General features: G+C 47.9%; 1 protein-coding gene across 1 annotated transcript in view; it reads left to right on the forward strand.

The window, feature by feature from the left end:
• Positions 1-15,109, forward strand: part of SLC71A1 (solute carrier family 71 member 1) — a 294,743-nt gene that overhangs the window by 227,350 nt on the left and 52,284 nt on the right. The window contains exon 9 of the mRNA XM_078644426.1: positions 7,915-8,027. Coding sequence (XP_078500552.1) covers positions 7,915-8,027 — 113 coding nt within the window. The remainder of the gene's footprint in view (positions 1-7,914; positions 8,028-15,109) is intronic.

Raw genomic sequence — 15,109 nt, forward strand, 5'->3', positions numbered from 1 at the left:
CACCCGATCCGAAGCAAAAGATGTTGCATATTAACCCCGACCACTGGCCATATTCACATAAAAATAAATAACACAGAAAATCCGTGGGTTTATGATAACGGTGTGTGCTAGAAGTAACAGACTATGTGGAATTCTCCATGGGGGAGAAATCCCTATAGGACGAATACCGTCACTCTTCATAGGTCACATGCTTCATCATTTGGGTATCTCCTGCCAGTGGAAAAACCTAGTTCCACTGAGGGCTACAACCCCCTCACTGTAAGGGAGGAGCTCATGAATGTTTTTATATAGAAGCTGCTACACTCTCTGGGATCCTAAAGTCCTGTGGTGAATAAGATTAGGTGCAAAAACGGCAGCGCAAAAAAATGAGAAAATGTGATTTAAAACTACCTAGTGACAGCAAAAATGATCTAACTTTATTGGCTTGCTCTCGCAGGTAGGGTTAAAAAGCAGTGCAAACACGGTCAACCTGTTTCAGCCCCTATGATCTACAAGAGTATCCGGGCTTTCGTCAGGACCACAAAATAAATACAAAGCTGCTGCTAAAGTGAAAAAACGCAAAAAGTGCATTGACACTATTGTGTACTAAAGATACTAGACCATTGTTCCAGTGTATCCTTTCCGTAATACTAGAAATACCTAGAAAAAATAAAGAAATAGGCATCTATTAGGTCAAGAAACATAACTCTGTGAATTACAACACACACCTAATTAAATACTGAAAGGATCCTAAATGTATACTCTCATCACAAAGTAATGAGAAGGGCAGAAAATAACTCACCCAACTTGATGGATATATAAAACCCCACCTTAACCTGGCGGCAGCTCAGTGAAGAGGGCCCACTCTATATTAAAAAAAAAAGAGTATATACCTCGTGTCAAATCTCTATTTCATCATGTGCACACAGATTTATACATTACTTCTTACCTATCCGTCGGTACCCCGTCGCGGACTGAGGCTGCAACCGGAGGTACTGAACGGAAGGAGCCGTTCATTTTTAAAGTGTGTTCAATCGAAGCTTATTGCCGGCAGCTGGTGAAGGACCCCAAACTGGTTGTCCAAGGTGCCTGATTACACCGTGGTTCTGTGTCTCTGCGCATGTGCAGAACTTAGAAACTAATCTCAATGCACATTTGTGGTGGTAGCGCATTAAACTTACTACTGAACACGCATGTGTGGTGGTTTCGTGTTAACCTTACAACTTAAGATCTATTCGATGTTACTGCGTGCTGTAGCAGTTATAGATCCTGGAGTCTATGCTCTTTCAGTGGCAAGCAAACTCAGGACAAGAGAAGGTTATTCATTTATGCTCAAAAGTACGTGAAGGACCCCTCGAAAAACTCTTCTTTATGCCTGATAGAACTGCTGCACGCTGTATACGCAGTTGTATGTAAATGAAAGACTGATCTTTTCGCGCATGATTAGTAAGTGCGCGTACTTTCTGTACTTTTACCCTATTACATAATCATAAATAATATAGAAAGTTGTCGTGCATGGAGCTATCGTAGTATAAGTACCTGCTCCAACCGTAAGTACATTTCTATGCAAATGGAAAAGACAACAGTCACATATGCAGCCAGAGAGAGTAAAACCCCAGTGCACATACGGTTAGTGTGATTCTCAACAATCTTCACCATTTCGCAAAAGCTGCCTCGGTGTACTAGTGTATCATATTCTATCTAGGCTATCTCTAAAAAAATCTTCTTGAAGGCATATGTTGACGTAAGGTGTCCTATGACCTCGTCAAGCACATTGTCAGTCCTTCTCAGTGATACCAGTACACTATATAGAGCGCAGATGAAAACGAACAAGACTACATATTCCAAGTATACTGAGTGTATAATTCATAGCAATAGCCAAGGCATGTCATCATTGAGGCCTCTAGTATCAGTATGAAGCCTGTAAATCCAGCATTGTTCTTGGTTGAGTAGAAATTTAGAGAAATCTGTAATGTGCGATGGAATATATGGTTGCCCAAGGACTACCCAGGTCGTATCAGTTTCTGAATGCTTTTGATCTATAAAGCGGATCTATAAAGCGATTGGTCAATTTCGTTGACCTTTTCTTGCAGCGAATTGTACTTTTGTGCTCAAGAATTCTGGTTTTCACTTTACGTGTGGTCAGGCGCTCGTAGCACAAGCTACATGGGCATGTAATCATGTAAACCAATTTTTCGCTGTTGCAATTGGTATGTTTTGACAGCATCCAAGGACGATCTGTTCCAATGTCAATTTCCGTAGTGTATTTTGTTTGTGCACACACGGCACAAGAACTACAAGGAAAATGTCCCTTTACTGGTGCTAAGCCCCACAAAGTCGTTTGATGACCTGTCTTTTTTGTAATCAGTCTTGTGTGGACAATCATATCTTTGATGTTTGTATTTCTTTTGAACGCAAATAAAGGGGGAGGTAATGGCGAGTCTCCAATGTTGAGAAATCTCCAGTGTTTGAGAATGCTCTTCTTTGTCGTTCGAGTACCCACTAAAGGTGTTACCACAAGTTGTCTCTCCTGTTGTTCTTTAAGCGGTGTAATTTCAATCAGAGCTTGTCTGTTGTTATTGGCTGCTCTCTTCTTTGACTTGTGGATGGTACCAGCTGGGTAATTCCTCTGGTTCAGTTGGAGAGGCAGCTGTTTGGAATGTTCCTCATATTTCATCAGAGACGTACAGTTACGTCGAACACGTAAAAATTGCCCAAAGGGCAGGTTCTCACGGAGAGCTTTGGGGTGAAAACTCCGATATGATAGTAATGAGTTACGTGCCATAGGTTTGCGGTATAGCTCGGTATCCAGATTGTTTCCTTCTGGGAAAATCCGCACATCCAGAAAAGGTAAACTGATCTTGGAAAATTCAAAGGTAAATTTCAGGAACTCATTCCTTGTGTTCATCCATTGATGGAATGATATGATGGTATTAGGGGAACCTCTCCATACCACAAAAATATCATCGATATAGCGCTTCCATATTTGGATGTGCTGTACAAAGGTATTATTCTCATTCAGAGTCTCGGATAGCTCAAAATTGTGTACATAGAGATTCGCCAGACTTGGAGCAAAAACACTGCCCATGGAAGTCCCGGATGTTTGGAGAAACAGCTCTCCTTCAAATTTTAAAGACATTTTCCTTCATGGCCAGTTTAGCACAGGCCATGATGAAATGTACCGGAGTTATACTATACTTATTAAGCAATGTCTCAATAGTTGATAGCGTCTCATCTTGTGGTATGCAAGTATACAATGATTCAACATCAAACAAGGCTAAATAGTCTCGTTCAGTGTCAAAAGATGTTTCCGCCAAACGACGTAGTAGATCCTTGGTATCTTGTATTTACGTAGGCATTCTGCGTACTAGAGGTCTCAAGAAGAAGTCCATGAAAGTTGATAAAGGCTCCAAAATGGAACCGATACCAGAGGTGATAGGCCTCCCCGGTGGTGGTAGCTGCTCCTTATGTATCTTTGGCAATACATAAAAATAAGGGATGATAGGATGAGCAGTTATTAAAAAAGAGGCCTCATGATCATTTATCCACACTTCTTCTTTTGCTTCATCTACCAATCCCTTGATAGTCAAAGCCAAGCGTGTGGTAGGATCCATTTTCAATGATCGATAAAATCTGGTATTGTCGAGCTGGCGTCTGCACTCTGCTCTTTATGTTGCTGTGTCCAAAATTACAGTAGCCCCGCCTTGGTCGGCCGGTTTGATTGTGATAAATTCATCCTCGGCCAGTCCTTGTAGTATATGGTATTCGTGCTACAGCAAGTTCTGAAATTGACTCTTGTCTTTTTGGCATAAAGTAGAAACATCCTTCAAGACTGCCTTCTCACAGGTAATGATTTCAGCAGGAACCATATGTTCATGGGGATTAAACGTTGAACGCTGCCTAAGTCCCGTGTTAGATCTGTCCTCATTATCATCGTTCAAAGGTTTATCTTGAAAAAAGGACCGAAGTCGTATTTTACGAAAAAAAGAGGTCAACTCCTGTCTCACTTGAAATGTATCACCGTTAAAGGTGGGTATATATCCCAAACCCTTCTCCAAAACTTCAAGGGTAGGGGTAAGGGTAACACACCCCATAACTCTCCCTCCCCCAACAAACAGTGACTTGCCCAGGCTTCCCCCTGATTATACCACACCTGTCGGGGTAGAATTCCCCAATTCCTCCCTATTTGGCAGTCTACAACATCAGACAAAATGGGTGCTTGGAATTATCCAACATGGTTATTGCCTTGAGCTTACCAGCAATCCCCCAAACATTCTACCAGGATCTCACAAGTTATCTCCAGAACACATATACTTGTTAAAACAAGAGGTCCAGTCCCTTTTACTAAAAGGAGCGATAGAGCCATTTCCAATACGGTACCAGGGCTCAGTGGTTTACCCTCCGTACTTTTTCATCCCCAAAAAGGATGGTTCAATAAGACCTATTCTACATCTGAGATAGCTAAACCATTACATACTGTCAGAGCATTTTCATATGGTGACACTTCAACAGGTACTCCCACTTTTACAAACAGCAGACTTTGTCTACTCTAGATTTAAAAGACCCATATTTTCATGTTCCAATTCATCCAGCTCATCGCAAATACCTGAGATTTGTGATAGCTGGCAAGCACTACCAGTTCAAGGTACTTCCCTTCGGAGTGACTACAGCGCTCAGAGTTTTTACCAAATGCCTGGCAGTAGTCGCTGCTCATCTCCGATAACAATTTAAGTCTTCCCCTACCTAGATCACTGGCTAATCAAAGCCAGCACTTACCAACACTGTCTGCAGCACACACTAATCACAATAGATCTACTTCATCAACTAAGCTTCACCATCCATGCACAAAAATCTCACCTGCATCCCTCACAGATAGTCTTATCTAGTAGCCACTCTGATACAGTCAACCTCTCCCAATGTAGCCAGAATACACAATATTCAGGCTACGATTCAACAGTTTGAGCCCAACCAAGCATTACCAGCCAGAGTGTTCATGCAACGGGAATGATGGCGTCTTGCATAGCAATTGTACCCCATGGAAGGCTTCACATGCACCCCCTACAAGAGTGCTTAGCACGTCAGTGGAATCAATCACAGGGTTGATTAACCGATCTAGTGTTGGTAGACGGCCATACGCATTGCTCTCTGCAGTGGTGGAATCCACAAACCTTATTAGCAGGTCACCCTTTCATCAACCCTGTTCCACAGATCGTGCTCACAGCAGACTCATTTCTAACAGGTTGGGGAGCTCATCTCAAAGGTTACACAATACAAGGCATGTGGAGCAATACACACCAAACTCCTCCATATCAACTATCTAGAGCTCTTAGCTGTCTTCTTAGCACTAAAATATTTTCAAACTCATCTCACAGCCAAAACGGACGGACATCATGACTGCAATGTATTATGTGCAGAAGCGGGGGGGACACTCTCTACAACTGTCAACACTCGCTCAAACTATTTGCAATTAGGCGATCCATCACAAGATATATCTTCTGGCAGTTCTCCTTCCATACTTCCAACAGTGGGGATTTCCACAAATAGACCTATTCTCTATGGCCGAAAACAAAATGCCCAAACTTCAGCTCCAGGTACCCACACCTGCAATCAAAGGGCAGTGCCCTATGGATGAACTGGTCAGGGATATTTGCCTACGCTTTCTTGCCTCGCCGAGTCATCCATGGGTGGTTCGGAAGCTCAGGCAAACATCCCTCACACTATTTCTGGTAGCTCCCACATGGGCTCGTCAACCATGGTACACCACCCTGTTGGAGCTGTCACTAGTTCCACATCAAAAACTACGCCTGAACTCCAGTATCCTCAAAATGAACCATGGAGAAATCAGACATCCAAATCCCAAAGAACTGAATTTAGCGATCTGGATCCTGAAGTCTTAGTTTGTTTACTTAAATATACCAACAGACTGTATGAATATTCTAAAAGAAGCAAGAAAACCTACCACCAGAGCTTGCTATGCTGCAAAATGGAAAAGATTTGCTGTATATTGCAACAACAACAAAATCAATCCTTTATATGCTTCTATATGAAACATTATTTTTTATTTCTTACATTTACAACGAGCAGGACTAGCTTACACGTCTATTCATTTGCACCTTGCAGCTGTAGCTGGATACTTACAAAATAAGCAAAATTTGTCACTATTCAGAGTTTCAGTAATCAAGGTCTTCATGAAAGGTTTAAAAAGGGTAATACTACAAAGGATTCCTCCTGCCCCAGTGTGCTCATGGGTCCACCTTTTGAACCATTACACAAATGCCCTTTACAGTTCCTCTCATGTAAAGTTGCTTTCCTCATTGCTATCATGTCACTTAGGAGAGTTAGTGAGCTAGAGGCATTAACGCTAGAAGAACCTTTCTTTCAGCTACACAAAGTCAGGATAGTTCTCCGTACCAACCCCAAATTCCTTCCCAAAGTAGTTTCTGCTTTTCATATAAACCAATCGGTTGAGTTACCAGTTTTCTTTCCTCCACCTGATTCCATATCAGAACGTGCTCATCACACGCTTGACGTTAAAAGAGCTTTATTGTACTACATAGATAGAACAAAGGACTTCCAAAAACAACTGTTTGTAGCATTTGCTCCACCGCATAAAGGCAATCCTATCTCTAAATCTTGTATTGTGAGATGGATTGTTAAATGCATTCAAACATGCTATGCTAAAGCGAAAGGACTTTTGACTATCCCCCATAGAGCATGTTCCTCTCCCAAAATAGGGGCTTCTGTGGCAATTTTAGGGAACATCCCTCCAGCTGACATATGTAAAGCAGCTACATGGTCTAAACCACACACATTTACCAAACACTATTCTGTAGATGTGTTCGCACGATAACAGGCTAATGTAGGCCAAGCAGTACTTAAAACACTGTTCCTAACAACTACAACATCTACAGGTTATCCACCGCTTTGGGAGTATAGTGCTTTATAGTCTATGCAAAGCATGTGTGTCTACAGCATACATGCCTCGAACTGATAATGTTAGTTACCCAGTAAGCATCTGTTCCTGTCATGTAGAGCTGTAGATTCACATGCACCCAGCCGCCTCCCTGGGTACTAGTAATTGTTGCAGCTCTTCACTATACATTTGTACGCATGAACATCTCTCTACTACACTTACTTACTCCATTCTCACCCTCTTGCGGGAAAACCATGACCATGCGCACTATCACCGAAGAAAGGAGTCGCCTTACATCGTGACTAGGAACGACTTCTTCGAAGAAAAACAACTTGCAAACACCCTGACCCAACACTAGATGGCAGGAGTATGCAAAGCATGTGAATCTACAGCTTTACATGCCAAGAACAGATGCTACCTGGGTAAGTAACATTATCCTTAATCTGTCAGCCCCTACATTGCTGTAGTAGTGTCCAGGTCAGATAGTGAGGTTTCCACTTACATTCCGTTGCCATTTGTGCCATGGTTCATATTCCGGAACTATTTTTTAAAAACTGGACATTTACTAAGACATCTTGGGTTTTTATATTGGAAGGAGTAAGAGGTTTCTTAATTTGGCATCATATTCCCTTCCTTGAAGGATATTTGGAACTGTGAAGATTTTGAAGCTACAGATTTGTCTCTTTGGGGTAAGGCAAGACCCTAATTGTGGCAAGGATAGTTCTAATCAGCCATGTGTTTGGGACAGAGGGCCACACACCAGTCTTTGTTTTAGCTCTTGCCTTAAACGTACAGCCTTAACTCTGGCATGATTCGGAAACCACCTGAGAGCTCTCCTGGTAAACAAAGCATCCAGGGCTCAGCTGGAGACCTAGGTTGAGTCTTTCGGTATTATAGTATGTAGAGACAATACAGTGGGCCTAATGTTTGTTTTCTCATTGTATGTTTGTGTAAATAAACTGGCAAAGCAATTTAATGATATCTGTTGCTTTAAATCTTGCTTCCCAATTGTGTTTTAACAGACCGTAGTCTTGAGTTTGTTGATGAGATCCATTGGAAATAAAAATACTATCTTGTTGGGTCTGGGATTTCAAATATTACAGCTTGCCTGGTATGGCTTCGGCTCTGAACCTTGGTAAGTCAATTCAACCAAACACGATTAGCTTGTGTGTTTGTAAACTTCTGCATGTCCAGAAATGTCTTGTCGGGGTGATTGAATCGGAAAAGGCAGTGGTTCTATCCCACACGTTTAGACTGAAATGCCTGCAGTCGAAATGATAAAACATGCCACAGATTGTATATTTTCTTGAAACATGTTATGGTCAGAACTGTCTGGCACACATGACTAGTCCATGAGCACATGTGCAACAAAGATGCCCTGACTTTTAGCACACAATGGATTGTCTTGAACTCACAGGGTGACATCTGTGACAGTGTGACTGTAATAATTCTGCTGTGTAAACCGTAGCAGGTCAGGCTCACTTTTGCTCTGAAGCAAAGGGGAAAACTGAACAACTGGAGACTCCTCCACCTTCCAAGTGGTGCTGTTATGAAAGTAATAGTCCCAAATTTGTAAGGTACCACGTTGAAAACCAACTTCGACGCAACCTGTAAGTGTTATTATATTTCTGATAGATACTTCTAGCATAAATTCACCTTCGAATACTCCTCGGGTGCCAGACTGGATCCAGAAAAATTATCTCCAAGTAGTGCTCCCACACGGGCCTAATTCCACACCACCCTGGAAGTGACAGAGAAGGGCTGCATATAAGCCAACTTGCGAGCTGACGTCAGTTGCTTTCTTTCTGTGCCTACAGACGCAGATCTGGAGCTCTACTCCCAATTTTGTAGGTTTATCTGACGATTTCTAAACTGTTTCACCAGTATACTATTGAATGTTGTCTTTACCCAAAAGAACCAGTTTTAAGCCATGCCCAACTGCAGGAAGCAGGTGCCTGTTACTGCTCGGCAGGAGGTGTCTTGGGTGTCTGGGCTCAGTCCACAAATCAGTCATGCAATAAGTGCAACCCTTATGTGATCAGGTGATCCAAGAATCAGAGGTGAATTTGTATGACACCAAATACAAGTAGTAGTCACAACGTTCATGTTTGTCCCACACATGTTCCAAGTTGTGCATTTAGATCTGGTCTGGTGGCCGTTCCAGTGACCTCTCAACTTCACGCTCATAATCCTAAGTCCAAAAGCAAGCAAAATAAAATAAGTCACACTCAACCCCATACTTCCACTCTGATCCCAAATAGAAGGCGCAAGAACATCATGACGTTTGTTGTACCCCTTCAAGGTCTCTGGCCACAGTACTGATTCCTCAGCTAGTCCTGTAGTGCTCCAAATTTCTGTGGCCTCCGGCAATTCCTGAAGCAGACCGTGGCCTTCAAAGAGGCTATGCTGCAAATTTTTAGTGTGCTTTCGGATCCTTTTGCTGTGCCTTCAGGCCCCAAGGAACCACATAGGGCCATAGTCTGGTTACTGCCAGTGGTTCTATTCCTGGTTCCGTCTGATACTCGGGGACCAACTACTTCCACCCTGAGTTCCACACCAGTCCCTGCTACACTGATGTCAGCGCTGCCAATGTCCCATCCTGAACCAACTTCATCCCTACTGATGTCGCCGGCAGAGGCTTCATTATATTTTGGGGTTGGACTCTGATCCTATGCCAGAGCAAGGGACACCCCAAGATGTTAATGTTTGGGATGTCCTGCTCACTGCATACTGTATTTATAATACCTTAAGTAGACACTGAAAACAATAGTCCCTTTGGGCTCTGTTGTTATGCACACATCACACATATACTACTTCCAATCAAAACTCACTCTAACAGCACCAATTAGAACCCAAGAACATAGTGTAGAAAGATCATGAATCTTTATTATTCACTGTATATTAAAAACTTAGTTCTGTTTGTTAAAAACGTATCTCTAGAGAGATCTTATTACACAACATAAAAGTACCTTATTGATTAAAAAACAGCAAATTACACAAAAAAGGGAGAAATGAGAATGTAAAGACTAAATCTCAAAACAACACCCTGACCAGCATGGACACACACTTACTGATGACGGTTACCGACCCCCATCGCCGGTGTCTTGATTGCCTGGGGCCTGACCACGATGACAAGTCATGCCCCAACTGCCGGGCTTTGACGTCGAAGGCGGGAACGGCCCCGCAAGAGCCTCGAGCTCCGGCAGTCGGCCCTGCGCCATTCGAGGTCCCGGTCCGGAAGGAGGTCGAGGGATCGGTCGCGGGGCCGGAGTCATCACGGCTCGGAGGATCGTCACCACTCCTCGAGCTCCAAGTCCTCCGGTAAGAGGCACAAGAAATCGAAGAAGCGACATTGCTCTTCCGACTCCCCCCGACGCTCGCGCGACACCGCCCATGCGGCTCCGGCAGAGCCGCGGGTAACGCGGCCTGCTCCATACACGCCGGTCCCTGGGCAGAACGCGACACCGGAGAAGATCGACGCCTTCCTCACGGCCATGAGGTCACTCACTCCTCTGTCGGGTTCCGCGGCGCCTTCGGGCCAAGCGGCCCCAACTGAGAGCCCAAGCGGGCCGGGTGCTAAGGCCCCGGTGCCGTCGGCGACTTCGGTCCCGGCGCCGCAGGGCCCTGCTGGATCCGGGTCGTTGCCAGTCGACCTTACGACCGCGCCGGCCCCTAGGGTGTTGCCTCCGGCGCCGTCCTCGGACGACGACGTCCCCGGTTCCCCCCTCGACCCCGTTCCGACGCCAGAGCAGCATCGCTCGACGCCGCATTCGACGCCGATGGGAGATTTTTTCTTCTATGATCCGGCCCCATCATTTGACCCTGAGTACCAAGAGATGGGTGGCGAGGCGGATTGGGAGGGGTCTGAGGACCCTCTGGCATGTGAGTGCCAGTCTTATCAGGACTGGGCAGATGAGCTAGGGTATGCCAGTGGTTTGGAAACTTCGCCAGACACTGGTTTTGTCTCCCCTCCTACTGTGGTTTCGGAGGAAGGGGCTGCCTATAGTGTGGCGTTGACGCGGGCGGCCAAGGCCTTATCCCTTGAACTCCCCGTCGCGGCAGTGAGGACTAACCTCCTCACTAAGGTCCTTAAACCGCAAGCAAGCTCATCAGGGCTTCTGTTGCCGTTTAATGAGGCCTTGTCTGACTTTTGGGCACCTGGTCCAGGCCCGCTACAGGTGCCCCTGTAGATAGGAACGTGGCCAGGCGCCACCGCCCAGCTCCGGGCAACCCATGCTTCCTGTCCACCCACCCCACTCCCGAGAGCCTGGTCATACAGGCCTCTAACTCTCAGACCGCATTCCCGACGGCTCCCCCCGATCAGGAATCCAAGAGGTACGAACAGTATGGTAAGAGATGTTCTCCTCACTGAGTTTGGGGTTGCGGTCCGTTAACACGCGTGCCTTTTGGGCCGTTATACACACTCTCTGTGGGACACGGTCGCGGACGTGCTGCCACAATGTCCGGAGGAGGCCCGGACTAAACTTGCCCAAGCCCTTGCGGAGGGTCGAGATGCGGCACGGTACTCCATCCGATGTGGGCTGGATACAACGGACTCGCTGGGTATAGCGATGGCAACGACGGTGGCGATTCGTCGCCACGCCTGGCTGAGGTCCGCCAACTTCTCGTCCAAAACACACTTATGGACTTGCCGTTTGATGGCCGTCGCCTCTTTGGCGACAAGGCCGATAGCGCGCTTGACCGCTTTAAGGACTCCAGGGCTACGGCCAAGTCCTTGGACCTGCCGGCCCCGCGCCAGCAATCTGCTGCCTTTCGCCCCTTTCGTGACCAAGGAAGGGGCGCCCGACATGTCCTGCCAGCCACGGGCCGCAGACTAACATCCAGCGCGGTGGCGGACGTGATAACCGCCGTGGCGGTTTCCCGGGGACAACGGCGAGGCCAGTCCACATCCACTCCCGCAGCATCTGCCTCAAAGCCCTCCTAGTCCGAGCTTTCAGGCCCAGGTGGCGCCAGTGGGGGACAGGGTTCGCCATCACCTCCTCCACTGGCGCAACATCACATCGGACAGGTGGGTGCTGCAAATCGTCCGAAGGGGCTACTCCCTCCCCTTCGAGGCAACCCCTCCAGCCATGCCCCCGCAGTACCACCGCGTGTCGGGGGATCACTTGAATCTTCTGCGAGAGGAAGTTACGGCCCTCTTGGCCAAGGGGGCCACTGAGCGCGTTCCTGAGCCAGAAGTTAGGGTGTGGCTGTTACTCCCACTACTTTCTGGTTCCCAAGAAGGGCAAAGGGGGACTTCGCCCTATCTTGGACCTGCGGAACGTCAACGGCTTCCTCCAGAAGGAGAGGTTCAAGATGCTGACACTGGCTCAGGTCTTAGCTGCCCTGGACCCGGGAGACTGGATGGTAGCGTTGGACTTGCAGGACGCTTATTTCCACATCCCCGTCCTGCCGGCCCACCTGCGCTACCTGCGGTTCACGGTAGGCCACGAGCACTTTCAGTTTACCGTGCTCCCCTTCGGCCTTACCAGCGCCCCACGGGTGTTCACGAAAGTGATGGCGGTGGTCGCAGCTCATCTGCGCAGGTTAGGGGTTTGTCTTTCCCTACCTCGATGACTGGTTGTTGAAGGCGGGCTCGCCCCAGACAGTCGTCAGCCACCTCCAGACTACGGCCGACCTCCTGCACCTGCTGTGGTTCTCCATCAATGTGCCGAAGTCACACCTGTGTCCCTCTCAGAAGCTCCTCTACATCGGAGCGGTTCTAGTCGGCGCAGTTTCGGGTTTATCCTCCCGAACAGCGGGTTCGGGATATTCAGGCTCTGATTACGATCTTTCAGCCGTTATCCAGAGTCTCGGTCAGGTTGACACTGGGGCTGATGGCCTCCTGCATCCTTCTGGTGCATCACGCCAGGTGGCAGATGCGAGCCCTGCAGTGGGACCTGAAGTTTCAGTGGGCCCAGCATCAGGGCAACTTGTCCGACCACGTCTTGATCTCGGAGGGCACTGCAAGGCAGTTGCAGTGGTGGCTCACGGACAGCGATTGGGTCAACGGCAGATCCCTCTCCCTACCCCAACCGGAGCACGTAGTTGTGACGGACGCGTCCCTCCAGGGCTGGGGAGGCCACATGGGAGAGGAGGAGATCAGAGGCCTCTGGTCTCTGGCGGAGTCCCAGCTCCATATCAACCTTCTGGAGCTGCGGGCGATCCGGCTTGCACTGAAGGCATTCCTCCCCTCTGTCCGGGGGAGTGTAGTGCAGGTGTTCATGTACAACACCACCGCCATGTGGTACTGCAACAAACGGGGTGGGGTCGTGGACCCTATTGGACCTTTTATGTCGTGGACCCTATGCCAGGAGGCTCTGCGCCTCTGGCTGTGGCTGGAGCAACAGGGCGTGACCCTGGTGGTTCAACACCTGGCAGGTTCCCTGAACGCCAGGGCGGACGAACTCAGCCGTCGGTGCATGATGGATCACGAATGGCGTCTGAACTCGGACGTGGCGCAAGGCCTCTTTCAGCAGTGGTTAGATCTATTCGCCACAGAAGAGAACGCGCAATGTCATCAGTTCAGCGCGTTGGAATTTCCAAGACGGCACTCGCTCGGAGACGCTTTTCGTCACGAGTGGCGTTGCGATCTGTTGTACGCCTTTCCGCCTATACCACTTCTGCCCAGAGTGCTGAAGAAGATCAGACGCGACCGGGCCAAAGTCATCCTTGTGGCTCCGGACAGGGCACGGAGGTTCTGGTATCCCGAGCTACTCAGCATGTCTGTTGATCCCCCGATTCGTCTGCCCCTTCAGGAGGACCTTCTGTCGCAGCAGGGACTGTCCTCCACCCGAACCTGTCCCGTCTCCACTTACATGCGTGGAGATTGAGCGGCGGCAGTTGAGGCCATTTGACTTGCCTCCTGAAATCTGTAATGTCATTCTGGCAGCCAGGCCTCCCTTCACAAAATCGGTATACACCTGCAGGTGGAACAAATTTGTGGCATGGTACAGAGTAAAGGCTGTGGATCCCCTTTCTGCCCCTTTCACAGGATCTCCTCTTTCTTCTTTCTCTTGCCCAGCAAGGGCTACCTCTCGGCCATTTCCGCCTTCTTAAGGCTACCTGATCAACCCTCTTTGTTCAAGTCCCTGGTTGTAAATAGGTTTTTGAAGGGCATCACTCGTATGTTTCCTCCAGTTCCTTTCGTGATGCCTCAGTGGGACTTGAACCTTGTTCTAACCTTTCTGATGTGCGCTCCCTTTGAGCCACTTCATAACTGTCCTCTTCACCTCCTTACACTGAAGACCGCTTTCCTGGTTGCCATCACCTCTGCCAGGAGAGTGAGTGAGCTCCAGGCCCTTTCTTCTAAGCCTCCTTTCCTTTTCGTCCATCCGGACAAAGTTGTGTTTGCGACGCGACACTCTTTCCTGCCCAAGGTAGTCACAGCCTTCCACATCTGGCAGTCCATCACTTTGCCCACCTTCTTTCCGCCTCCGCATCCCTCGAAAGAGGAAGAGAGGCTCCACCGTCTGGACCCAAAACGTGCCCTCTCATTCTATCTGGAATCCACACGCCAGTTCCGGGTGGATGACAAACTCTTTGTTGGTTACGTGGGCGCTAAGAAGGGACGGGCGGTGCACAAACGAATCATTTCCCGATGGGTCGTCTTGTGCATCAAGGCTTGTTACTCATTGGCTCGAAAGGACCCTTCTGTGGGGCTTCGTGCCCATTCTACATGGGCCACTGTGGCTACTACTGCCCTGGGCCGGGGAGTCCCCTTGCAGGACATCTGTCAGGCAGCTACGTGGGCCTCGCTGCACACGTTCGCACGACACTACTGTCTGGACAGTGAAGTCCGGAGAGATGGCTTTTTCGGACGTTCCGTTCTCCAGGACTTTCTGGTGTGATCATTGGTTCGCAGGTTGGTATTGCTGGGGTATCTATTCTAAGGTAAGGAATCTAATACTAACCTGTTTCTTTCAGATGCACAAGTTACTTACCTTCGGTAACGATATATCTGTAAGAAACAGTAGTTAGTATTAGATTCCTTACCGCCCCACCCATCCTCCCCGTTCTGCAAACCGATACCTAGGGTTAAGGTCATCCCCTTTCAGGGCCCCAGTTTCATGGCACCAGTGTTGGTTTTTATCATGGCTCTGCGTTTCTGGCGCGAAAAAGCTGTGTATAAGAACTGACGTCAGCGCGCGAGGGCGGTGTTTAAGTACTCCGGCGACGTCATGCCGACGACGGACGCGGAGCCGCAGACAGCGCCTA

Source organism: Lissotriton helveticus, chromosome 1_1, assembly GCF_964261635.1.
Source record: "Lissotriton helveticus chromosome 1_1, aLisHel1.1, whole genome shotgun sequence".
In the NCBI taxonomy this organism is placed as follows: Eukaryota; Metazoa; Chordata; class Amphibia; order Caudata; family Salamandridae; genus Lissotriton; species Lissotriton helveticus.